We start from the raw sequence: 27,600 nt of genomic DNA, 5'->3' as shown, positions 1-27,600 counted from the left end.
TATAATAAATGGCGCATAGATCTGGACAAATATAGAGAATGACCATAGAGTATAAATGATGTAGATTAAATCGTACGCATTGCTCCTGGTCCTTATCACAGGATCTAGACGTCTCTATTTAAATGGCCGATCGAAATTAAATAATTCTGATGTCAGTGGTCCTTCAAATATGAAATACTCTAAGTATTTATTATAGAACGGAGTATTTTAAAGGATTTAAAAAAATAGCCAACCCTATCCAACAAAAATATAGTACAACTTTTTATTTTATTTATTTTTTATTAAAACATTAATCATTTTGATCAATGAATATTTGAATTTAGAACTGATTGATGAATTTGTGCTTTGTTATATATTTTGTATAAAACTGTGCTTTATGTTCATGTTTGACTGTGTATTCCGTTTTTGGCTTTTGTGTATAATATAATTGTTTGAATATTGTTTTATGAGTAGCTGTAGGAATACTTGAATAACATAATTAAATAAAAATACATATTAAAATATAGTAATATTTAAATAAAGCTTACACATAAACTACTTAGTCAAACTGACAGTGGTGAGATAAATTATTTATTATATCTAAGTCATTGAGTGCTTGCACCTTATATTATAAAATTCGAAAAATGTCACTAAAGACATCAATACCGTAACGAGTGTGTATGTGGGTGTGTTGTCTGTAAATCTCCGTGGTGGTCTCGTGCAATTCTATTAGCGCAAGCTTAATTCCTATTCATTAGTTTCTGGTCCTTAGCCGAGGGTCGAGAGATATGGTCACAGACTACACATCTATATATCCTGTCGATAAACGTCGTTAAGCCGACGGATGCGGTAGACTATTCTAGAAACGATTATGGTACTTCGATGCAAAAACTAAACTGTAGAAGCGATTTTGTGCAGCTTTACAGAGCTACTCATTGTTATATGTTGGTAGGTACGGAATAAATTATAGAATAATGTCGTGAAAATTTTGCCACAATCTACGGTGCGATAGATTGGAAAATAGCTGGTACTAGCAACAGTCATTGCATTGTATTATTATTTTTTGCTTTGTTTATTTATTAACACTTCGTTACATTACAATATAAAATTGGACAGAGTTAAATGAGAGCAGAGCGACTGGCGGCCTTATCGCTTTCGAGCGATCTCTTCTAGGCAACCACTGTGAGTGAAGAAAAAAAATGTATTAAATTACATTAGATAGGCAAGAAGTGTAAAAATACATATTACATAAAGAAACTAAACAGGAACAAAAAAAGAAACAAAATAAACTAAATTGATACTGATCCGTGAAAAACAAAAAGTAAAAAGTACACATGAATCACGAAAATCTAAATCAAGATCAGTCTCACGTCAGTTAGTAGTTAGTACGAAACTTAGGGATACGATGTGGACAGGTAATGTTTGTACAGAATAAATTTAAAGGAGGTTTAATGAGTGATACTTTAAAATCAATGATAATAAAAAAATCTAGTGCAATACTGGCAGGTTATATATTTTTTTCTTAAATGCTATTTGCTCAAAAATCTAGTACTGGTTGGTAATAAAAAAAGTATTTCAAGTGATAACTGGCGGTAAACAAAAATAAATCCAGATTTCGAAATCTGTGGAACAAGTCCTGTATTGTTTATGGTAAAAGGCCTTGGAGAGCGAACCAGTCTCATAAATCGTTGTTATTGGGCAATAGCAAGTTCGGATAATAGGAACTAGTCTACGATGGACTTGTAATGTCATCTATAGACCACAAGTGCCGACCGGTTAATAGAGAAAGCTGATTGCGAAATTACTAATGAACTAGTTGAAATAATTGTTTTTCTTTTTTTAAAACAAGATCCGAAAATTTATTAATTTCTATCTAAAGTGATATTTATTAATCGATTACGTGATTTTTAGTTAAATGAAATGCAGGTTTGTTACGACATAAATTAACTATGCAACCTCAGTGTAGGAATTGTCCCATCTAAGCAAAACACAGATAAGAGAACAATTAGAAATACAGATAAATAATAGAAATCTGTTATTCAATTATCGATTAAGTCTTTAAATGACGGCGGCACTTCTTAAGAGAAAGATTAATATGCTTCTTGTGTTGCCGAATTATCGGAGCGTTTAATGTTGAATGATATAAATTGTAACCATTTGCATGTCACGACTAAAGTGTTAAAATGAAAGCTGTGAGTGGCTGTTGATAAACAACACGTGATGTAAACATAAAGGTTTAATATACGCCTAATTTAATGACGTCATTTGTACGTGTTTAGTTTATGTGTTTTTAATTTCGAAATAATTCATAGAAAACAATCTTGATTTAACAGTTGACCCTAAATCAACAACAATGCATAAATGAAAAAAATACACACGGGACAAAAACAAACATAAAAATTATTAGGAAAAACAAAATTACTTGATAAAAAAATTAACTGCTATTAGGCACTTACAAATAATTTTTAAGTCAAAAACTAAATTACCTAGGTATAGTATTCAAGAACAAGGAACGAACGAACGAACGAATGAAGACTTTCAAATTATAAAGGTGGAAGTAGTCTGTGCCTTGTCTTTGATGAACAATCAACAAATGGTTCTTCTGAACTTTTACATACACCGATTACCATAGCTGATATAAAAGTGAAACTAATGCGCTGATGACCCGTGACCACGATGATTTCATGACTCCAAATCATAACAATGTCTGTTTAGCGGTCACGATACATCATTATAGTAATTACATATCAACTATTACCAACTTAAACATTCACTTCATACAACGAAGTGTCGTTCTTCTTACAATGATAATACGGCATACATTTCTATGTGACTGATATGATTGATTGGATTATTAATATTTTAACAATAGTTGAGCTTTTGCTAGTCGTGTATAGCTTGAGGTAACGTGTGCTGTTTGTTTTTATTATTACCGATTTGAGTGATCCGAAATTATAGGGATGAGGCGGTGTGTGGCATCCAAAATGTGCTCACGCATTCTAATGAAATACAAAATATAGCCGCAGGTGGGAGTGGATTGATTTTATTAAAATTAACGCTAATTGAGCGTGTTTACGCTGAGCTTTAACTTTGGCTATTTAAACAGGTTATGTAAGGTATAATTATTAAATCAGTCCATATTACTATTCGTACGATTATTGTAGAAACTTTCTTATATTTTATTTAGAAATAACTTCCAAAGAAAGGACTAAATTTTACCGTGCACAGTGCTTAATCGATTGAGTTTTGGAATACACAGTAATTAAAACACTCGGTAAAGTGAAACCAGAGCTAAAAATCTTTTATTTCTGGTCTACATAAGGTTATTGGACTTTAAAATATGAATGGAAGAAACTACAGCCTGTCAGCTAAACGTATTGTGTATTGGTTATTTATTTAAAGAAAAATGGTCTCACGTACAAACAAAAACAGAGCACCCCTAACATAATGTAGTTATATTAACCAAGCATATATGTTAATTAGCTAATTCGGCTGTGTGGTGTGATGGTGTATAAGTGTGATAATATACGTGAAGGTATGTGTATGTATATGTAAAGTGCACATGATTTAGTAATATCGATATTTTTATATAATAGGGCGGCAAACGAGCCTACAGCACAGAAGGGTAGATCGGAGGCCATGGACAACCATGTAACATATTGGTTACGTTAGCGGCCTTTAAGGGTGGAGTACCTACACTCTACCTTTAAATAGTTGGAAGAGTTATATCTCAGGGAAGACTCCCACCGGAATATATATATATATTACTTAGTTAAATATATCGTTAATTCAAAATAAATATATAACTATACCTTGTCTATTACTTAAAATACATAGACCTTTTCACGCACTCATGATCAACGCTTCTCGATTAATTGAGTTAATTGCGTCGCAATTACTTTGCTTCATTTATCTTTGCACCTGCGTTCTTACAATCGATAAATTTATGACGGGCGACTGACAAAGATATATTATGATGTATGCAAAATGTGCAAAAGTATACATAAAATATTTTAATTGGAGTATTTAAAAGTCTGTAATAGAAATATCAAAGCACGAGTAATACCTCTTTTTATTTCTGAGGTGCAGGTGGAAATCGTCTTAACCTGGCCCAGGAAGAAGCGGGTGTATTTGGGGTTCAACCCACACTCTGCTCAAACTCGAAATTTATTCATATAGTAAGTACGCCAAGTACACTTATGAAAGTCAACAGAAAAGATGTTCAATTGATTAAAAATATACATGTATTACTTGTTTGTCAAGTCAAGCGCGTAGAGCGGAGAAGAGGAGCGAAGAACTGGCAAGAAACCCTCCGCCACTCTTTTTAATGGCCCAGTTTTAAGTGAAACAAATTGTTTTGTAAGGCGAAGCAGCCATATTTGAACTGGAGCAATTAATGCCAAGGATTAAGATCATTTAAATAATCGTCAAATTTATAAATAAATTTATTGTCATTTTTCTATTGCCCGTTTAAACCACCACTGAGAGACAAGACTGAATAATAATATATATATATATATATATATATATATATATATATTGAATATATAAAAAACGTAAAAAATACTTTCGTAATGATCAATTACAAATAAAAATATTTTTATGTATTAATGTATTCCACAAGATTATTTTTATTGCGTAATTTCAGCAAGTAACACTTGCCGACACTTGCTCTTAATGTAGCAGTTTAATATTTGAATTTCGAACTCAATTTATTCACTTAAACAATGGATGCTCAAATGCCTGTATAAGGCCTGAGCATCTTGGACAAATTGTGAGCAATTAGTTTTATTTCTGTAACACGTCTCCGGAGACCTTTCACGATAGTTGTAACAAATTATCTCACAACCACCGCAATATGTCGCTATTGGGCCACAGTTTATGGTTAGAGCAGTTATAAAGTCGTGATCGATTTAATGACTTCATTTTGGGACTACTTATCAAGGTAATAAGCTAACTACGAAGGTTTACGTTAGTAACTTTCATTGCAAAGATTTGGAATTCAGAATTATCGAATATGCAGAATATTGATTAATTATAAAATGTTAAGATTCCTTAGGTCGTGTCGTCGACTGCAGATGTATTACTACACAGTTTACTTAAAATTCATAAGATTCAAAAATAGTTTACAACTGTATTTTAAGTAAACTGTTACTCAGCTTGCAATTTAATTTATACGCTTCATATTGAGCACATATTGGGATAATTTATATAAATCACACGTTGCGACATCGAAGATCACGAGCGCACGAGCATCTGCATTTAGTGACGGGTTTAAAACGGGTTATTTGAGCCCAATGTCACATGATGACGTCATAAAAGCATTGTAGAAACTCACAAAGAGTTATTCAAAAGTAATTTGGTCAATAGGTAATGTTTGATTGTGTGTAGTATCGCAATAATTGAATTCAGTATTGACAGACAACTCTCTTTTTCTCTTTTTAAAGAGGAGAAAGAGGAGATCGTGAACAGGAGGCTCATCTAATATTAAGTAATACCGCTCCCCATAGACACCCACACTGCCAGAAAGCTTGCAAGTCGATTGCCAGCCAAGCATTGGTACTCTCCTTTGCTGAATGATCCAAAGTCGAATTGATTCGGAAATACTTCAGTGAGAAGCTGGTTTCATATAGAGATGGTACGGCAAGAACTGCATTAAAATCATGAGTGATTTTTAGTTGTGTGAGTTGTGGAACGTCGAGGTGATACGGGTGGAATTTCGTATTTTACCTCGACGTCCAAAACTAAACTCTGCCGCGGTAATAATCTGAACTCCTCTGAATACTCGCCATATATGATAGAAGATGCGAGAGTCCATTACGGTTCACTGGTAAAAATGCATTATTAAATTGATTATCAATAGTGGTCTTTGTTTATCAATACAGTTTTTATGTAATTTGTTCCATTTTTGATTTCGCAATATGCCTTTTATACTTTAATAATTGTAATATTTTATCTCTATATATTTATGTATCTGTTCTCAGGTTGCACCTACAACATGCTTACTTCCTCAAAATTTTCTTCGACAGAGAATGGCAGAGTGTCTTTTGTTTATAAGTATTTTTGTGTTAATACAAAAAGTAATTCTGAAAGTGCTATACATATTCTAAAATGTTACCATTTCTAATTTTATTTCGCGCCTAAGCAAATGAGTGAAAATGATGTCAAATGTACCAGGCACTTGAATCGCGTGAGTTCAAGACCATTTGTAGTAAACTGACCTTTTAAGCACATTTAGAGCTTAAAGGATAATTTCACGCTTCGCAAGTATCATGACGATAAATATAACGACAATACGCAATTAGGTTGTGAATCTAGGACAACAAATATATTATGCAAACCATTTTCACGTTTACGACCATTAAATATGGGTTATAGTTGCAGTATATTAATTTGGATTGAAGTGTACGCTATTTATCACGTACCTCTGATGGATAATAAATATTGTCAATCAGATGATTGTGACAAACGTTGCGATACAAAAACTCAGATACGTGTTTGGTTGATTATTTCTACGGTAGGTATGTCTTAAATATAGTCGATAAACTATCGAGTCCATATGAACATATGTAACCACTGAGTGTATTTCCATAAAACTTAAGTATTAGTGTGTTAGCATTATATGTACCTATGGATTTATAAAAAAAAATTCATTTGTTTATGTTCACAAAAAATCCTATGGCCTACGTTAATTATTTTCATTACGTTGATTAAACTTAAACCAAATTCTACAGAATTTATCCCTAGGTACATATAAAATACGCAAACCTATAAACAATATAATTTGAAATTAAACAATTACGATCGAAATCGAATTTATCTCAACGTGAGCATCGCATCAAAATGATGGCGTTGCAATTTGTCAATAAATCCGAAATTAATCTGAATATATTGGTCTTGCGTGAATTGAATATTTAACAATAGCTCACGAATTGTTGTGTAAGTGGTATGAATGATTCTTAGGTCAATCTTACTTAGTACCTTAAGCGGATTTGGAATTTTAGACACCGCATTTATAATCAAATTCTAATACTGAATTTAATTTAAGTAACATCTGTGTATTTAATAGTAACCATAAGTATTAGTGTGACTGTACGTTTAATATATCATGTTATTATTATCATATCATGTTATTGTTTATAATACTTTGAGATATATATCTTTATCGTTTAACCCTCATATGTTTAAAAATAATATATGATTCCGGGAAGCTGTACTTATATATATACTATTAATTACTAAAAATCTTTGAGTATTGACTATTCTCGGTAAATTGCTGTTAAATATACTTAAATTTCATAAAACGATGTGCACTACTCAATATCAAGCACTTGTACGTAAATAAATGGAGTCTATCAATAGTATGTATTAATTGAATTACAGTTGGAATACTGCTAAGTAGTATTTCTTAATACGTGTAAGAAATTACATCATTATTGTCTAATTAAAAATAAATAAAATAATACGACAATATAAATCTTTGCAGAGTTCTTTTGTGTAATATCGTTGTAATTAATAGAAAATATTATTCTTATTATTTGTTTAAACAAATAATTTTATATCTTTGTTATAAAATTACTTTAAGCCAATACACGGAAGTAAAAGTATAAACAATTATCGGTGAAACAGGTATTGTTTATACTCTCAAGATAAAAATTAAGTTCGCTTAAATGTCGATAAACCAATTATTGTCTTAATAATTTTGACGATGAAGATTAACGTTCTTTAAATTAGTGAAATTACTTTTGGCTCGATACTTTAATAAACATTAGCTTTGACATGAGTTTCTTCCTTTCCATGCTATATTGACAAGAGCGGAAACCAATGCCTATAACACAGAAAACTCGATTTCGAAATAATTGGTTAGCAAGGTATACACTAAAAATATTAATAAAACACACAGGAATTGTCTACTCCATGTCAAGTTCAGAAATCTAAAGTGAATGTTTTGTGTATGCATGTGAATACAATAATTAAATAAGTCGGTGTTGCTACGAATCACGTAATAATTGTGTTCCTTATTGTAGATATCGTAAAGCCAAAACACGAGCTTGTAGCTCTATACAATTGTACAACGTCGCCGTGCTAGAGCCTTGTGCAACGCTGTAATGGTCAATTTCGCGTCACGGAGTAGTGTCATGTCAAAATAGTTACAAAACGCACGTGACAAATTCTGTGGTGTTCCAAATGTGCTTACGAAAACATTTTAATTCTCACGGAAATATTTTAAGGCTTTTTAGGTTACAGAAACCATTGTCAGACTATTTAATACCTTCTAACAAATTTATTAGATAGATTGCTGGAACAAATATGACTTTGATTCGTTAGTACAAAGATAGAAGGATGATTGGATTAAAATTCTGTAGGTGGAGAACAATAAATGTTTTAGATTCCAGTTTCTTTTCATCGGCTTTCCTATACTAAAGGTAATGTGACAGAAATGTCAAAATTGTATGAAACAAAAAATGTATTGCAAATGACGTTCACTTGTTTTACACGCATACGTAAGATGTTTGTGATATAATACCAATATATACTATGTTATAAAATTACTTAGACAAAGTTCCATATGATAAAATAAACGTAACAGAACGAATACATAAACCCATATCTTAATGCAAGTTACATGTAATTTGTAAGTGGTCCTAAAGAGGAATATTTATATTCGATGACTTGAATGTTCCGGCATCCGACTAATAAAATTGTTCGGATCGTATCGTGGATGGTAATAGTCGTTGGACCACCGCGCTTTTCGAGCACGAAGTCATTAAGTTGTGGGATTTAATTACGTTCTGAAAACTGTAGACAGATTTTTGCTATTTCATTGTTTTGTAAACATATCCTATTTGTTGTACACGTAGTTTTGTAAGGATAATGCTGGCTGCCATTTTGTTTCTCCGCTTTTCTCACTTAAATTTTATTAACTTGCTTTTTCTCAATGTATTAAAAGTTCGAGTGCTTGAGTATTATTACTCGTCTCTTTTCAACTCAGCGTAATCACAATTCAACAGAAAGAGACGAAAGTGTACAGTCTAATTTTTATGAAACCTGAAATCATCAGTACGCTTTTTTTTTTAAGGACCCTGAGTCAAATTAGGGAAATACATAGTTTGTGATAAAATTATGTATATATCATATTAATAAACATCTCGTTATATAACCAAGAAAATCAGCGTCAAAAAACATTGCACTAAAGATTTCAGAAAGTAACCGAGAGAGTTACCCAAACGCGTTTCTCACGTACTTCGATATTATTTACGAATCATGTCATATAACTGACAGGTTACAACCTTAATTGACCCAGCTGTTTGGGCTTCTATATACAACGTTTCGTTTGTTTACGAAGCTTTCGTACATTGTGGAATATACAAGCCTAAACTGTGTAATTTCGTAACACTTTCTGTATAACTAAAGCCAATATTTATTTTTTATTTTAGTTTGTTATTATAATATATATAGTTACTAATAGATTAAGGTTCTATATTTTAGTATAAATTTATTTTGTTTTTTATATAACTTCTGCACTTCTTGCACCCATCATTTTTTTATTTTTTTTATTTATTTCTATTCTTACTAGGGTTGCCTGGAAGAGATCGCTTGTTAGCGATAAGGCCGCCCGTTGCATCCCTTGTAATTTATATATTTTGTGTTATTTGTATTTCTTTAGCAACGAAGTGTAAATAAATAAATAAATAAATAATAAATATTAATACTGTTTAAATTGTCTATTGTCTTATATTATTTCTTCACAGATATTTATCAGTAAAAATGTGATTATAAACTTACCGAAACATATTCAGCACAAATGTCGATTGAGTTAACGAAGTCACAGACGTCGTTTACGGACCAGGCGGAGATGCGCGCGCGCGCCTCTGCGCATAGGCAGTCGCGGATTTCACTCCGATCTACACGAAAATGAAACATTTTATTAGTTTTTAATAAACTTTTATTCGTTATAATGTTTTACTTTATGAAGGTCGTAAGAGACAATATTCGTTTTAATTTTATAAAGTATTTTTGTTACTGATTTTCTTAAACTGTGCCAAGCTTTTGAGGCATGCCACCTTAGCCTTTCTAAAATTCTTATGTCCAATATTCAACTTATATAAGTTTTATTTAAATAACTGAATTGTATAATTAAAAAAAACTTTAATGATAGGTTTTAGGAAGAATTGACTAGGAAATTGTTAAAGAAACGCAGTAAGTAAATTTTCAAAACATAATGTAAAACTAAAATTCAGCCGCTCGTAACAATCAAATTGCCCCCTCTGGGGCGCGGGTTCTGGTAGGGAAACACAGTTTTAGATCAAATATTGCCGTAATAATAATTGGATTAAATACAGAAAGCATTTCAGAACATTGGCTTGACATACGTCACTTTAAAGATTGTTAGTTACGAAATAAGTTTTATTAATACAAAGCTATATGTTACTTTGTTACATGTTTCAAACATTGCATAGAAAATGACTGATTAACATTAAGTTTTAATCTACAATATTCATAAGTCGATTTAATTTTTAAATAAACTTTTTTACATCAATGCAATGAATTATGCAATACGCATTGACGCGTGATGATTTTAATTAACCGCTACAGTTATATCTTACTCATAATTATTACCGTGGTTAATATCACGCGTGCGAGTACCTTGACTTTTCTTCCGTGGAAAATCTCGTGAAATTGCATTTTTGCATATACGGCTTAGAAAATCTTTACAACACTTCAAATTTATTAAATTTTCATTATTAATTAAATCTTTAAATATAGTCCAATATAATAAGTACTTCTAAATTCTCAATAAATCAGGTTTCAAAAGTTATAATATATATTTCCGCAATATTAAGTTAACACAAGCATATTAATCCTTTTCATATTTAAAATAAAACATAATTAGGAATATGGTAAATCTTATTACACACTAACAAGTACTATTAATATACGTTATAGCACCCTATAACATGAGTGCAGGTTTTGCTTTACAACTAATAATATAGTCAAAGTATATTCATGAGTGAAATATGGTTGTGCCAAAATTGATCTAACACTAGTCCCTCTAGAGAGGTGTGGGTAACAACGGTACTGCAGAGTCTTTGTGATGTCAAATATTACCTTCATTTGATATCCTATCCCTATCATCATCACTCCTTGTGCTAGGACTGGCGGAGAGTCGTGCTCGCTTTGCAGCACTCTCCCCAGCCGCGGAGAGATCAAGCGGCGAGTGCTCAGGAACTGCACCAGTTCCGATGCGCTTTCGCCGCGATCTTCCCCCACGGCCCACTCGCGATATTGCTAATAAAGTCTGTTAAAATAAAACACAAATTAAAAAATGGTAGTCGTAAAATAATAACACTTTATTTACATCACAATGTACACAGGAGAAAAACAATAGAACTGAGGCGAATGGCAGGTTAATATGATGTCAAGTTATGCCGCCTATGGACACTCTCATCTCAGGAGGCTCGCGAGTCTGTTGTCTTTTAAGTTGGATTGGTTCTGAAACACTTCAATGGGCAGTTGGTACCACATAGTGAGCGACAAAAACTGACTTATTTTTTTTTTATGGCTTCAATTTGTGCCATCTGGGCACAAGGTACTTCGCCAGTGTCATGTAGGTGGAAAAGGCACGAAGGAGACTTAAAAACTTAAAAACGCTCAGTTGTGCAACAACAGACCTCGAGGTAGTACTGGAAATTATAATAAAAGCACCCAACAGTAGATCTTCTATTTTGTACCAATTGAAATGTGAATTCAAAATTCAACTTGCTTGCAGCTTGCTTGGTAATACTAACCTAAGATTTGTGTATTAAATAGCACGATTGACAGAGTACGTACAGAGTTGTAAACAATGTTCAAATCAGACAGCTGAAAGCTTAAAATTTGTTAGATACAAAATCGTACTTGTTAATTCATAATGGTGTTACGTCAGGACAACAATTTTAGAAAATCAAATGGCTTTTAATTAATTATAATTGTCTTTTGTTTTATTCTAAGTCGCGATTGTGGTTTGGTTAGGCTAGTTAGGAAGGAAGAATAAACACACAAGGAAGAATTGGCTATTTGATACTTTACATCTTTGTAGCTTGTTAAATAGACGTAATTTCTTAATTTTAAATTGTTATAAATTATACAGAGCAAGTGATGATATTAATTTAACAAATGTTTGACGCCCAACATAACCTGGAGTCTCAGTTCAATAAAAAGCGACGGGTTGCACTCCGGGAGTGCCGGCAGAATTGAAAACTTGAATATTAACGTTGTGCATTTTTTATATTTTGGAATGGTTAGGGAATCATTTTGCATGAATTGCTTTAATTATTATCAGTATAAGATTAATATTATTTATGTGGTAGAATATAATATTTATTTATTGCGATATCGTACACGAACCTGACAATTTATATTACTTTTAATACGCCGTGCCAGCTGTCTACTCTCCATCCGTCTCGAATTTTAGACCAAGTCTGTCCTGGCGCGTCATTTTTTACCCATACAAAAAAAGTGCACAACGCTACTAAAATTTTCACTTCAAAAAAGAATAACAATGCTTAAAAATAAATAAATGATGCCTACGAATACAGATGTATTAGCGACACTTTCATATATACTTTTTTTTAGAACAGGAGGCAAACGGACAGGAAGATCACCTGATGATGACCCATGAACATTCACAATACAATTAGGCTTTTATTTAAAGACCTTAACGCGATTCGTTTCTAATTCCAAGCAATTTTAAAAATCCAAAAAGTTAATATAACTTTCTCCATATTGCATCAATCATGATTATATTTTTAGAAGTTATTACATCTGTTTATTAGATTGACTTGAAGTTTCATATCAAAGGCTTTAAAATCAACTCATCAGTAGCGACTCAAGTAGACACTGTACAAACATTAGGTGATTATCTGATCGAGAGCACCCACAAGTGGCCGACATTCATCATAACGTTGGCCTTTCGTTACGCTCGCTGCCCGCGGGTCAAATCGCAATCTATCTTTTTTAATTGCTGTAAAGTAAAAAACACTGACTAATTCTAGGTAAAATTTCGATGCGCGCGCGCGTGAAATGAACACATAGCCGCACGCGCCGAGTGGTTTTATTTAGGGTTGCCTCATGTCACAATTTATTAAAATAACACACCTGAAGTTTGTCATAAATTATTGAAGGCATTTGACTGAAATAAACTTATTGTAATTAAAAAATGAACGAATATATTTAATTGTTTTTAAGTTACACAGAAAGTTCAATCTACGTTTCAGTTTATCATTTCCAATATGTTTTTCTGTATTGTTAAATTGTCGGTTCCATGACAGATTAGAATATGCGGAAACTATTTTTATTATACCACATATGAAAAATACATACACAGAAAAAATAACACAGAACACACAAAGATTAACTCATTTACAAAATTACTATTTCTTACAGTATAGGAACTGACAGCAAGCAAACGAGCTCACTCCGTGGTCATTTAAAAACATCTGTTAGTCTGTGCAGTTCATTAATTATATCAATTTGTGGTTAGCTAAACTTTTATTTGAGTATAGCAACCCTACAATCGCACGAGCTCTCTCCATTAATCTTACAATTTATTTCCGCGCTCCCGTTTCCCCGTCAGGTGAGAATAAATTCTATAAATTTACTGTATACAAAGAGAAATGTAACAAATCATGTTAATATCGGCGATCAGATAATATCGAATTTAGAAAGTAACTAGTGTTTACTTGATCGCGATCTAAATTACGTTAAACTGAACTTCAACCATTTCTTAGAAAGTTGAAAAACGATGAGCAAAAATCGCTACACTTCGCGTGTTCACTGGTACATAGAATGTGAAATTCCGGTTTTTATATAGATACCGTATATTATTTTAGAACGCCGCCTCTTTTTATGTTTTATTATTAAAATTATTTCAGTGTCATATTAGCTTTTTACATTATTTAAGAAAATTCCTTTCGTTGTTAATTTTAGTATAAAATAAAGCTTTTATTGTAACAAGAAAAAATTATATGTTGATAATTATATTGTAATTAATCTTTTTAAATAAAATAATTATAGCTCTTTCCTAACACAATAGACAACTTATTATTCTGGTTATCCATATCACAGGTTCTTACCTAGTTTGGAAACCAGTCTCCCAATACCGTCACTGTATAATTATTATTATTGTTAATGTTTAAGGGAGAAAAATAAATAAATTATTATAATTAAAAAAAAAATTATAATTATAGACATGTTTGTATATTTATATAGTTTGTATATATAAATATGTCCTGGGATGGGAACTATAGGTATATCATGGGATGCCGAACCACCTGGTATCGCAGGCTGCAAAACTTCATCGATATCCAGATTGAGAATACGACATAATTTTCGTTTAGGTTTATAATTAATTTTTTTATATCTTTCAAGTCTTCATGTTTGTAATGATGCCTATAAACACTTGTCATATTAAAATTGGGTTTATTTTTTTTCTTGTACCAATGTGTCAGTGTTCGAGCGTTTGTAATATTTTATATATAAATAAATACATTGTGTTCGGGGTATCTTGCAATCTCATTTATATAAAGTTCGTTCGTTTTCTAGTAAATTTGAGCCCAATAACTCTTAGCTAATTGGCTAATCGTACGTGACTGACTGAACTGCGACTCTAACATCGATTTCATATGAAAAAGTTCGATTTCACATCCCATCATTGGCGTGTCGCGAGTGGCGCGCGCATGCGCGTGCCTGCGCCAATTAGTGCAGCTCCAGTTACCTTTAGTGGAGAGAGGAGATGCTTCGCTGCACTGGGCAAAGCCGTACTTACCTTAGATATGACTGATAGGGTTGTCAAAAATGTCGAGAAGTAATAACAGTATGTTTTAAAACAATTGATTTGTATTTTTTTTTGTAGTGAATACTTTTTATTGCGTGGTGTTCTATATGTTGCCCCTGATTGGAATATTCCATGATATATAATACATGTTTAAATTATTATTTTATTTAAAACTAGTCATAGTTTGACATCTAATCATACAAAACTTGTATAAGACTAAGTTTGCGTAAATGTATTAGTATGTGAATGTTTGTAAGCACTCTGTATTTGAGAGTGTGGCTGAGAGTTGTTATATGGATGAGCTGTCTGTGTTAAGTTTTAGAACCTCAGAGTCATACCAAAATATGTAAGACCTCTGTAGGGAAGGGAATTTAGAATAATTGTATTTTACACGTTTATAATTTGTTGGTCAGCTTCATTTCCATGACAATTTAAAAACTTGTGTCAACCCTATTTGTCGTGTGCCAACTAGCAACCACATTTAGCACTTTCTTCTTATCTAAAGGAAGTGTAAAGGTCAGAGCCTTATCGGTCTTAATTACGATTATTACCCCACAGGAAGCACGGTGTAACCGCGTTATGATTATAAAGATTCTAATTATCATATTTTTTCATTATATGTCAGAATGTTATTTAAAGAGGATGCTTGTAATTATTCCAAAATGTTTCTTTATACAATATACAATATGGTTCTTAAACGAATAATTCACATACGTTTATAATAATAGTATTCAATTTTTCATTATTATTTAATTTCTTGTATAGATCTACTATATTATATAATATATAAAAGAAAATATAATATAGATATACTATATTATATTTTCTAGGCCATAGCAATCTCTATAAATAGCCAAGCGTTTAGTATCTAAACCAGTGTTCTTCATGAGGCCCACGCCCCATAGGAGGGCCTTAAATGACGCTAGTCGAAAAATTATTTGGAATTTGAATTTTAGTTTTACATTAGATGTTTGGATTTTTTTAGTAAATTCGCCCTAAAACCCTGAGGCCAAGACCTAAACAGGTTGTAGTGCGACTGATTTATTTCTTTTTAATTAAGGATCTTAAAGGCAATCACAGTTCGCCAATAATAACTATTTATAAAACTATTTTAAGGTAGAATTAGTAGATTTCTGTTAGTATGTTGTATGGGCGGTAACGATGTCTTTAGCAATATTTTTTTTATTCGTTATATCATATTCATTATATAGTAATATGTCGAACCTCATTATGTGTAATAATTATATTTTAGCTCAGGATTTCAATGTATACGATTGTAATAAAATAAAATATAATATTATTTTATTAAAATCTGCTAAAAATACAGTTGCAATAATCACAAATAACAAGATCATCTACAGACTGTAACTAATTAATGGTAGCAGTTACTGTGGTTCAGGAATTACCATAAATTAGCTTTATTCAATAAAGATCTCTAAGCGAGATACCATCGCGTGGGCCTAGTACCACTACACACATGTACAGCTTCTAATTCAAATCAGACTGTGATGCACCATAGAATGTACTGTATTTGGAGCCACCGGGTTCGATCTGGAGCAATACATCGATGTAAAATCATATACAAAATATTAATGTTCAGAATTAGAACATTTCTGCAGTAAGAAAGTGATATTCGTCAAATACTGCAACAAGAGCGGAATAGACACATATTTCGTACCACAAGAGAATATTGAGAAATTTTTACAAAAAACCGCTTCTATATTACCATAAACTGTATACTTAGTATATGTCAAAATTTTATATAGAGACATTATGGAGGATAAGTCTATCAAGAAAAGTTGAAACTTTAAGTAGGCATATATTATTACAAAGTAAATACTAGATACGATAAAATGTATGTTAGGTTTTGATAAAACACTGACATAAATTTATTAGCAATATAGTGACTCCATCTCATATCATCGCAATACAAATATCAAACTCAAAATGAAACATATGTGTAGCCCCACGTTGTACGGAGACGTCTTAATCACAGCCGTGAACTATGAAACGGCGAGGAGAGTACAATTAAACTGGGAAGGTCAGCGAGCACAGAATTTATAATTATTAATGAATTTTAAAGATTCTTATGAAATGAGACTCAGCTGAGCGTGAATTATTTCATAGGGGCATTACCCAGTAATGTACATTACGTTAAAGGAAATTGTAAAACAATGTTTTTATCTTTTAATAATACTCTTAAGCCTGCGTTTCGTAAAATGTTACGCTTCGAACACACATCATATTTCGGCCACGATGTTGTTATTAATTATTTGGAACTTAAAAACTGCCTTTAATTAAATAATTATAAATAGTCAAGCTATTGGATTTTACAATTTACTATAAAAAGTATTTTCCCGAAACATTATTTTTCGGGTCTACTCCTTTCATTAGTAATAGATATTAGGAAATTTCTTAATATATACACATGTTTATTTCTGAAAATATGTAGATAAAATAAGGTCCCGCAATGCAAGAATCAGGAATATTGGATTTTTTTATAAAAGAACCTTTCTTCCGGTTACCACAAGAGTTTTTTCTCCCCTTAACCAATAATAGGCCTTTGAGTTTCCTGGTTACTAATACACGGAAATCGTACTCACTTGGCAGATCAAAAAAATCGGAGACATATCTTAAGAAATTGCAGTTACAGTATTGCGAAACTCACCTTTGTGGAAGTCATGTCTATCATGACAGGAAATGCTGGAATCCGCGGTGGGCCCCCTTGCTGTTTGGCTAATTTAGCGAACAATCCGCCCATTGGGGCATCATTTGTGTCGGTGGATTGCACAGGCGCGCGTGGTTCAACACCGAAACCGTTCACACGGTGGAAATAGCTGAAAACATTTTAATACTTTAATTTAAATTCGCCAAATATGTGATGGATATTATAAGTATGGTGAGTTTTTTATCGTTGAAACTATCGATTGTAATTCAGTTAAGTCATTGGATGCTTAAATAATGGATACAAAGTAATAGCCGGAAACAAAAAGTTTTTAGAGTGAATTTTGATTAAGTAAATATGAATGTTTGAAAATATGTATGAATGTATATTTACAAAAAAGTCGAGTGATCGGCATGCACAGGTTGCCGAATACTTGGACCAAAAAACTAGGGATGGCAATCGTTTAAAAAAATGAACGGGACGCTCGCACGGATCCGAGTGGACGGCACCGCTACTATGACCCCGCTCCACTCGGATCCTCTACTCGAAAAGAACTTCATGTGTTAAGACTTGAATAGTTGTTCAGTACATTACTGACTTTTTGAGTACGTAGAGAAGATTTTTTTTTACATTCGTAATAGTAATTTGATGGCCATTCCAAATTGTTTTTGTTTCGCTAAGGAATCACACTGTCTGATGTCACAGAAGATCTTTACAAACGAATTGAACGCGCACGTACCCCTCAAGAATCCATTATATAAATTGTAACGATAAAGTACTAGAAATGTTTTAAAGTCACATAAAATTTAAAAAATCATCTATAAGTTATTCGATATATGTCTTGTATACGACGATTTATTTTAAAAGGATACAGTAATCAAATGTTTCTTATGTTTAAACATGGCGCATTATCCAAAAAAGTAAATACGTTTATTTATTAAAGTACCTACGCCATCTTATATATTCCTACTGTAAATGTTTACTGTATTACTATCTACGTACTAAAATACTCTAGAAAGAATAAATAATATAACACTTCTAATTTTAGTTTTTACAACGCTTTACAATGCGGAAATCGAAACTCAAATTGATTATTGCAAGTCGGTCTCAATGTTTGCCATTCTCATTATGTTTGTATGTTTGTATAACACGATAATTTAGGATCAAATACTAAAAAAATTAGCATAATAACATAGGTTTAGCCTAATTCTCAACCATTATTTCAATAAACAGTTATTAGCTAGTCATTTGCGATTATCACTACTGTTTCAAAAGTTTTATGCAATATCCTTGAACGTTGTATAACAACGGATATCGGATATAATTATATGAATAAATTATATGGAGATTATATTATTATACTGCCTTGGGTCAGGTATTTTTAAGTCATGTCAATAGGTTAGGAATTATAGAGTTGGTCGAGGTTAAATTGGTATCTGGACTAATGATAGGTTTCGAGAAACTTCTATAGGTATGTCAAGTGGAGTTTAATATAACAGCCCACCGATGTTTCGCTTAATTGGAAATAGGGACCTTGGAAAAGAGTGTATTCAAGCACGGAAATATGAGTGTCTATGGGCGGCGGTGTCACTTACTTAACATGTGACGGGAGCCGTCGATGTCTTGGTTGTAAAGAAATCCGGTTCCTCACGGTGTTTTCCTTCACCGTATGAGCGTAGATGCTCAAATGCAAATTCTAACACAGCCGAGAATCGGACCTACGACCTTAGAATTGAGAATCGCACGCCAAACTGGGTTTAAATATATATGTACGTATAATTTTTCATTTAATTGTGGTAAAAAGCTGTGTTCTTTTTCTTATTTAGTTTTTGAGGTTGTATAAATTATATTTCTGATAATATAATTGTTTATACTACTGTTACTTTTTGAAAATAACAAATATCTTAATTACCCCGTAAACATATGAAATATGATATTGCGGGCGATTAGTACTCTTCTTTTTTTCAAATTATGGCTTTATATAAAGGTTGTCATTTGCAAATATAAAACAGTGGGGGTATCAAACGTCAAAGTCAGAAAACAATCCAATATGAATGATTTATTACATAACACTTTCAATACAACTCAATTAGAACTTAATTTATTCAATATGAAGCAGTTATTTACTTTTGTTATCTCATTAGGTGAAACAATATTTATCACTCTGTGCAGGTGTTTATACACAATATTACCAATTCAAGCGTTATGCCCGTTAATTATGGGAATTTATGCCCTGTTGCTTTAATTCACGGGTCATTATAGCGTGTACTGCCCGTGTGACCAGCAAAAGACACTCGGGCACCGATCGGTCGAATCGTAATTAAATTTGACAGAGGTCACTGACCTAACACCGTGAGATGAACAATTCATTAATATAACATAAGTTCAGACGGCGGTTCTCACGAATCATGTTAATTTGTCGACTAAACGCGATCTGTTGTCGAATCGATTAATATGCAAATTGATTTGGGCATCACTAGGCGGTCGCTGAACTGAAGCGTACATATATCTTGTGATATTTATATGGTTATATAATGAGGCATATAAATCAATTGATTAAAGCATTTATTACACTATAATTGTATGAGGTTCTAGGTCTGACTTTATTTGACATTTTTGATTTTGGTTTCATCAACAAGAATTTTGATTCAAAGAAACCATGTGGTTATATAATGTAGCAATTTAAGTTATTGGATTTCGGATGTTATTAAGCGGAAGGCTCTGCTGTTACCGCGTCCAAGTTAAAGCCATTATTTTTGCCTTGAGGTATTAGTATATACGAATCCTACAAATTACTCCAAACAGCGCCGCGGAAGGCTATGCACAATGCATTTCCCCAAGAATAAAAATATCCAGCAGATTTAACTACCTGTCTTAATTACTAATAAATTCTTGAACGTGAGCTAGGGTTGTTACTCACTCGTTAGTAGGATGTGTGTTGTATCTTGCAGCGAGCGAGCGCATTATGTCAGAGTAGTTGCGGGGCGGGTGTGCGGGTGCAGGGGGTGCGTGACTCGGGCTGCCGCGCTCCGGCGGTGTGCCCGGGTACGATGACGTTGATGGCGTCACGCTGCGAGATCTGTCAAATCAGTTGTATTGAGGTTTCGGTAAAAATCAAATTAAACCTTCGTTCAGACATGGCGGGAACCGCGCGATTTCAGAATCGCATAGAAATCGCGCGGGTCTTATTTGTATGAGTTATTACGTAATCGTCCAGACATACCCGCGCGGTTAAACAAACCGCACGGTTACCGCAACCCAACTGCCAGAGAATAGAATCGCGATACTCCCGCGCGTTTCTATTACTATGGAGACTATAATCCGCACGAAAATCGCATACCAACCGCGGTGTCTGATTAGCATCACAATTTTGCGGTTTCAAACAGCGCGATTCGTAATCGCGCGATTCCCGCATGTCTGAACGTAGGCTAAATTCTGTAAATGCTGCCTAGCTGACATTTAAATTGATAATATGGCAATGTTAACATGCCTAATTGAAAAATGTACTCAGGCCGAACTACGACCCTTTTAGTAATACGAGTGTCCATGGGTGGCCGTATTACTGAACCTGAACCCGTAGTACTAGTTATTTATTGGCTCTTTGTAGAATTTCTAAAAACATAAGTTTCAATTTGTAATACACGATAGCATGATATTGCAACCTCATTGCTTTTACCTGGAGGCGGTGGATTCGTGTGGGCTTAGCCGTTCGACTTTGACACTGGAGGCGGTCGGCGCAGGCGCCGGCGCATGCGTTTGCGCGGGGGACGCCGCATCTCGGGCACAACGCCTTGCGGGACCACCACCGCCTTCACCTGCAAGAAAATTATTAATTATTATTTGTGACAACCCTAATCCACATAAGAAAAGCTTTCGTAATGTAAACATAATTTATTCCACACCTTTAAAATATTGCCTATTATTGATTGTGGAAATTGTAAGAAATTTAGTAATTCTTCCTGGAAATTTATAATTAAGCTTCCGTCTAAATAAATAATCAAATTGTGGCTTATAAGACATAATATATTTATCCGTAAAAATATTCGTCATAAAATCATGTAATAAAATATCTATACAATGGATTGAAGTTATGTATTATTGTAAACTTATAATTATTTAAACATAATTTTAAATTTATCCGACGTTTCGCGTGTTTTACTGCGTGCGTTTAAATAATTATAAGTTTACAATAATAACTTCAATCCGTTAAAAAAGTTTTCTTTAAATGTGTAAAAGTTATGTTAATAAAAGACAATTCAATCTATACAATGATTTAAATCGGTATATATACGCCAAAGCAAAACTTTATAACTTTCTCGTGTATTAAATAATGTAATAATTGAAGTGCTGTGATGCTGTTTGCTAACTATATTTACAGTAAGTTGCCCTTAACATTGACTCGTTCACTTGTGAACTGAGCAAAAATGTCCCATCACAATTATATCGTCCAAGTAAGGCCGAGAAACGCAACCGGTTGGACATCCCAACTTTTTACGAATTAACCTTAACATTTACGAGACAACATACCGTTGTCAGTTCAAATTTTATTGGGACATAAACGACTTAAGTTTTCACCGGTGGTTCACTGTAAAACATATAATAAAACTAGAGGCCAGTCCCGTAATTACTGGATATTTATTTCATAAAATACAAGCTGTCCATCCGTATTAATTCGGTCGTAGCGCGATGTTTTATAGCGTTGGGCTTTTCTCGGTAAATAGACTTTTAAATGCAAAGATATATGCGAGTTAGTTACAATGTTAGTTAAATATTACAAGCGTAAACAAAACAATCATCGATTTCTCTTGAATGAATCACACTTGAAGCCAATATGAGTCTTTTAGTTTTGACTATACTTATAAATTATATTATAAAATTCTCGTTAATTCATAAGTGTCATTTAGATTTATTAACTCATATAAACCAAGATTGTTTTTGTTAGCCTAACAACCACTCTACTCTTAATTTTGTGTTAGGCTCATATTTTGCACGAACTTAATTCGCGTATATAACAAATCATTTTACGAAGTGATTAGGAATTTGAGTTGAGTTACTTTCAAATACACTATTACAATTTTATACATAACCATAACTATTTGATAATGTTTATAGCCTTAGTTCATCAGGGATAACGTAGGATTCTAATGGCGTCTCTGGTCCCTTGAGTTTAACCGCGAGGACCTCTTAAGGGTAACCCCTCTGAATAGCAGAATGCTTTGAGTGTAGATCCAGCCCCACAGTCCACGTGTCGACATCCATGAAACGTAAGCGCATTTTCCCCTTATTAAATTATTTTTTACTCCAAAGAAGAATGACAATTATTTAATAACTTTACTTTAACATATCATGTTATGAAGTTTTGTAAGTTTTTGTGAGAAAATAAATAAATATATTATTATTATTATTAATTATAAAATTAGGATAAATGTAACTTCAAAGCAGAATTACACTTTATGTTTCCCTATAAAATTAAAAAAAAATGTTTTTTTTTGTAAAAAATACATGTGCTGGGTTTCCAGCTCTTCCATTACTACTTATTAGTAAATATATACACGTTTTTGATGATGATGAATTTTAATGTTTTAATTTGCTATTTTTATTTTTTTAATTTTTATAAATAAAACAATTTTTGTTTTTAATATAATATCTTCAATGCCTTACTCTAAACGTATAGCTCAAATGTATAGCTGGTCGGTGCTAGTGGCATAATCTGACAGCTGTGCAATGAGCCCTGGCTTAAAACTGTTTCTAATACCTTCTGAACTAAAATGGATACAATTATTAATGTACTAGCGAGTGTCCTTAATCGCATTAAGGAATATGAAAGTATTTTTATTGATAGTAATATAAGTAAATGCTAGTTTTTATTTAGTTATTAATATTATATATTATTTTGTTTTTCTCTAGATTAAGGTACTATAGAAAAATATATTTTTTATATAACTTCTGGTTATGCACTTCTTGCACTCATAAATTTTATTTACTTTTTCTTTTCTTACTAGGGTTGCCTGAAAGAAATCGCTTGTTAGCGATAAGGCAGCTCGTTGCATCCCTTGTAATTTATATGTATTGTGTTTCTTTCCAACGAAGTGTGAATAAATAAAACTGTAATTAAATTAATTCATAGTTTCTTGTTAAAATTATTCTGCATTATGAAATAACGAAAATACTTTAAGTGATGGCAATCAGTTACAAGATTCCATATTCTGTGTATTTTGTAAGAATCGTGGAATTTTATCATTGTATATGATCATTTAAAACGTCAGGAAGATTTAATTTTACTTTTTAAATGAAAATATTTTTTAATCGTACATTATACATAATTGTAAATTTATATTTGTTTTACTTTTGTTCGGTTTTCTCACAGTTTTCCTTCACCGTACTAATGACTGTTAAATGAGCACGATTAATGAAAATAACTGAGTCATTTGATAGAAGATTCGAAGGCAGAAATCGAACCTGGGATATTTAAATTCCAAACACCCTTATACCCAAATAAATGCTTCTAAGAAATTGACTCAACCGTAAAGAATGTATTTTACATTGTGAATGTATTTATAATTCCTATCCCATACTATTCCTATACATTCTTCATCTATGTCAAAGTTTTTGAATTTTACAGTGAATTAATCTGTAATTTCATGGTAACCCGTACGTTGTCTGATATGCGCCTCACGATCCGTTCAAAAATCATACAACTATGTAAAATAAATTGCGTAAAGAATGTAAATGCCTGTTACATTTTAATGTCAGTTAAAACTCCGATGACCTCTGTGGCATCTTGCTCGCGAGATATCATCTATACATTGACACTGTTTGAAGTTGAAATATACCCGCTTTCCACCAATCTACCATCTTAAGGTAAACATGCCAAGAGATGGTCAAAATAATTACACATTTAACATAGTTATTCCGTAAGGTGCTATGGATATGTATAAGTACCACGTAACCCCCTAGTAAAGTACAGTGCAGAGGAACTTCTGTCTTGTGCTTTGTATCAAAATTCTAATTCAAATTCAAAAATCATTTATTCATGTTTATAACATAATGTACACTTATGAACGTCAAAAAAATACATTTTCTTCTCATTCGGTACGCTCTTGCCAGAGCGGTCGTGATGGCTATATGGTTCCGCCACCGCTGCCTATTGGAGGTCATCCTGCTTCAATGTATTTAAATGCTTCTAATTATACTTTTACTGCCAGTTTTCAAATCAAGGGCGTAAAACGGAAGGGAATAAGAGATCGTATCATATCGTACGCGTAAAAAAATCCCTTTAATTTTAGTTAGTAGTTTCCAACACAAATTAATTGCTCGTTACTCATCTATAATAGTGTGAACTGTCCTCTAAAAAATGTTGCCAGTAAAATTATGACATTAATTGACCTCCCGGTTGCCACACAATAATGTGACATTATAGTAATAGAGTCATTTGTCTTGATTAAACAACTTATGAAACTTTTTACTACGACCATTTTGTTATGATTTAATCTTTCAAACTGGTTTCATTTAGAGTAAGTCATTAGGTTCATTCTTCTGAAGTTCATGAGGATTATTCAAATACTAGGAAAATTTCGTATCAAGCTAACGCAGTTGCTTTAATAAATTATGCATTTTTGTATGATACAGGAGGCAAACGGGCAGGAGACTCACCTGATGTTAAGTGACACTGCCGCCCATGGACACTCGCACTGCCAGGCTCGCAAGTGCGCTGTCGGCCTTTTAAGGACCCTAAGTCGAATTGGTTCGGAAATACTTCAGTGGGCAGCTGATTCCACATCGTGGTGGTTGTGGTGCGCGGCAGAAATTGAATATTCATTCATCATCATCATTATTCCTTCTACAAATTGGTATCCAAATTGTAGATGTAGGCCAGAAGATACATTTTTACGTCTGTTGTTTTGTATTGAAGGCATACGGATTACATGTCATAATTAATCAAATAAGCATGTATAAACTGGATGCCTATTCGCCACAACTCCAATTAAAGAATTAGAACATTCAAAAATAGAACGTAAACAGCAGGTGTTTTATGTTCGAATATTTGAAATTAAATAAAGATTCAGATAACTTCCAGTTGAATAAAGGCAACATTATTACAATATAAATTTCCATTGTTAAATAACAATGATAGCTCTATTTACTATGGCTGTAACATTTTCATAAGAATAGCGTCCCACGTAGGCATAATCTAAGATACGTTATGAGAAAATTATTTCAAATTGACGCGCTTTGTAGAGACGTTATAGAATTTATTATTATTGATATAATAATGTTAAATATGTCTATTGTGTTGTGAAAACTTGCTATTTAGATCAACATATTAATATCTATATTAGGTAAGATAAATAATCATTTTGGTAAATTATGGTTGTAGGTATATGTAAAAATATATACTATATTGCGAAAAGAATTTGATATTTTTCGATTAATATGATAAATTTGTATCAATATACAAGTATACGTTTCTATAGTTTTGATGTACTACTGTAGTACCTACTGTACTATAGGAAAGATATATATGGAAGTAGTTAACGCGATAGATAGTAAATTTAATTGGTAATGACATAATATAAAAGATCACAGCAAAAGGTCAACCAATTAACTGGACTTGATTAGAAAAACTTAATTATAAAAGGCTGTACCGACGCTATGATAACTGTCATAAAATAAATCTCCCAACAGCCCATGGGTATAAGAAAGGTAATTTTGAAATATTGATCGTAAAATCTCTATCGGATCATGTGGTAATTGAACGGATGTGGTCAAATATTGTCAAGGTAAGCGATGAGCGATGGCTTCCGGTGACGAAGGCTTGACGTTTGGAAGGAAATGGCCACCGTTAGTTTTGAGTCTCTTGAAGGCGCTATAATAAATGTAAATACTGACTTGCGGTTGCTACAGATTGAGAGGAAATTAGTAATTTGTAAGTCTTCGTTGGTAAATAATCAAATCGATGATTCATACAGATGATAATTTCATCAGATATATATTTGGTGACAAAATGGTTTTGTGTAATGCATTTTATAAGCCATTTCAATATAGCGAATGTTGAGTTTTTTAGAATTGGGCATGTATTATTATCCAAGATTGATATGGAAAATAATGCATAATTAAGAGGTAGAACTAAGGTAACAGATATAAACTTAAGCGGAATGGACTTAGCAAGAGGACTAGAAAAATGGAGCAAAGAAATAATAAACTATTAGCCAAGGTATTTTAAAGGCAAAAGGTAAAGACTATTTAGAATGTGAACAGAGCAGGGAGATGGCAAAGAGTTCCACAGTACAGACAGAAATGGTGGGATTAGGAGGAGGCATTTGCCAAAAAAGAGCACACATATGACTAGCATTCCCCGAGATTATAGAAATGATTTTCTGAAAAAACATTTTAATGATTGTCATTTAATACGATAGGTTAACTAATAACTATGTTACTTTTTTATTTAAGGAAATATTCTAAAAACGCATAAAAAACGATTTACAAAGTTTGGTTAGGTTAGGTTCTTTGAACTTTATTTATTATATTTTTCTTGTTAACCTCAAAAGGGTGGTGCCATCAAAAATCTCTCTTTATATGACCTTTGTGTAAAAGCCACAAGCCACACTTGGGGGTCACAAGCGTCGTCAAACGAGGTACCGTAATATCCACCTGACCCCAAATGACGACACGTCTAACTGATGCTTAACGTATGCACAGCCAATACGTGATTGTCTTGTTGAGTGGTTTTGGATATGGCTCCCTGTGAATGTTGTACTCGAGGCAAATAAAACTTTAATTTCTACAAAAAAAAAAAACATATCATTCATTCTGACTTTTTTTTTATAGAACAGGGGGCAAACGGGCAGGAGGCTCACCTGATGTACGATATGACACGGAATGAATGAAATCTAAAATACATAAATAGTTACCGTTACCATGGCAACGCAAAAAATCGAATTAAGTGTCAATGTTTATTAAGCTTATAAACCAAAGATGCTAGACTGGTCTGATTTGATTTGAATTTAAAATAGATCTAATCTAGAACATGTCATCATAAAATTCTTTTAAAAGACTAGAGTTCTATACTTGTTAAGTTCGCCGTTATAGGCCTTCGGGACACATATTTTAAACATATATTTACTAATAAATATGCTCCATT

At 32.6% G+C, this 27,600-nt stretch overlaps 1 protein-coding gene across 9 annotated transcripts in view; it reads right to left on the bottom strand.

The window, feature by feature from the left end:
• LOC110994542 (polyhomeotic-like protein 3) overlaps positions 1–27,600 on the bottom strand; it is a 209,517-nt gene that overhangs the window by 19,731 nt on the left and 162,186 nt on the right. For all 9 annotated transcript variants that reach the window (XM_022261238.2, XM_045627926.1, XM_022261237.2 and 6 more), the window contains 5 exons: positions 21,136–21,274; positions 20,380–20,538; positions 17,463–17,631; positions 11,089–11,278; positions 9,766–9,884 (listed from right to left, as the gene is read on the bottom strand). In XM_022261238.2, coding sequence (XP_022116930.2) covers positions 9,766–9,884; positions 11,089–11,278; positions 17,463–17,631; positions 20,380–20,538; positions 21,136–21,274 — 776 coding nt within the window. The remainder of the gene's footprint in view (positions 1–9,765; positions 9,885–11,088; positions 11,279–17,462; positions 17,632–20,379; positions 20,539–21,135; positions 21,275–27,600) is intronic.

Source organism: Pieris rapae, chromosome 4, assembly GCF_905147795.1.
Source record: "Pieris rapae chromosome 4, ilPieRapa1.1, whole genome shotgun sequence".
NCBI classification, from domain to species: domain Eukaryota; kingdom Metazoa; phylum Arthropoda; class Insecta; order Lepidoptera; family Pieridae; genus Pieris; species Pieris rapae.
Note: the sequence above shows the minus strand (reverse complement) of the source record. Positions and strands in the feature narration are given on the sequence as shown.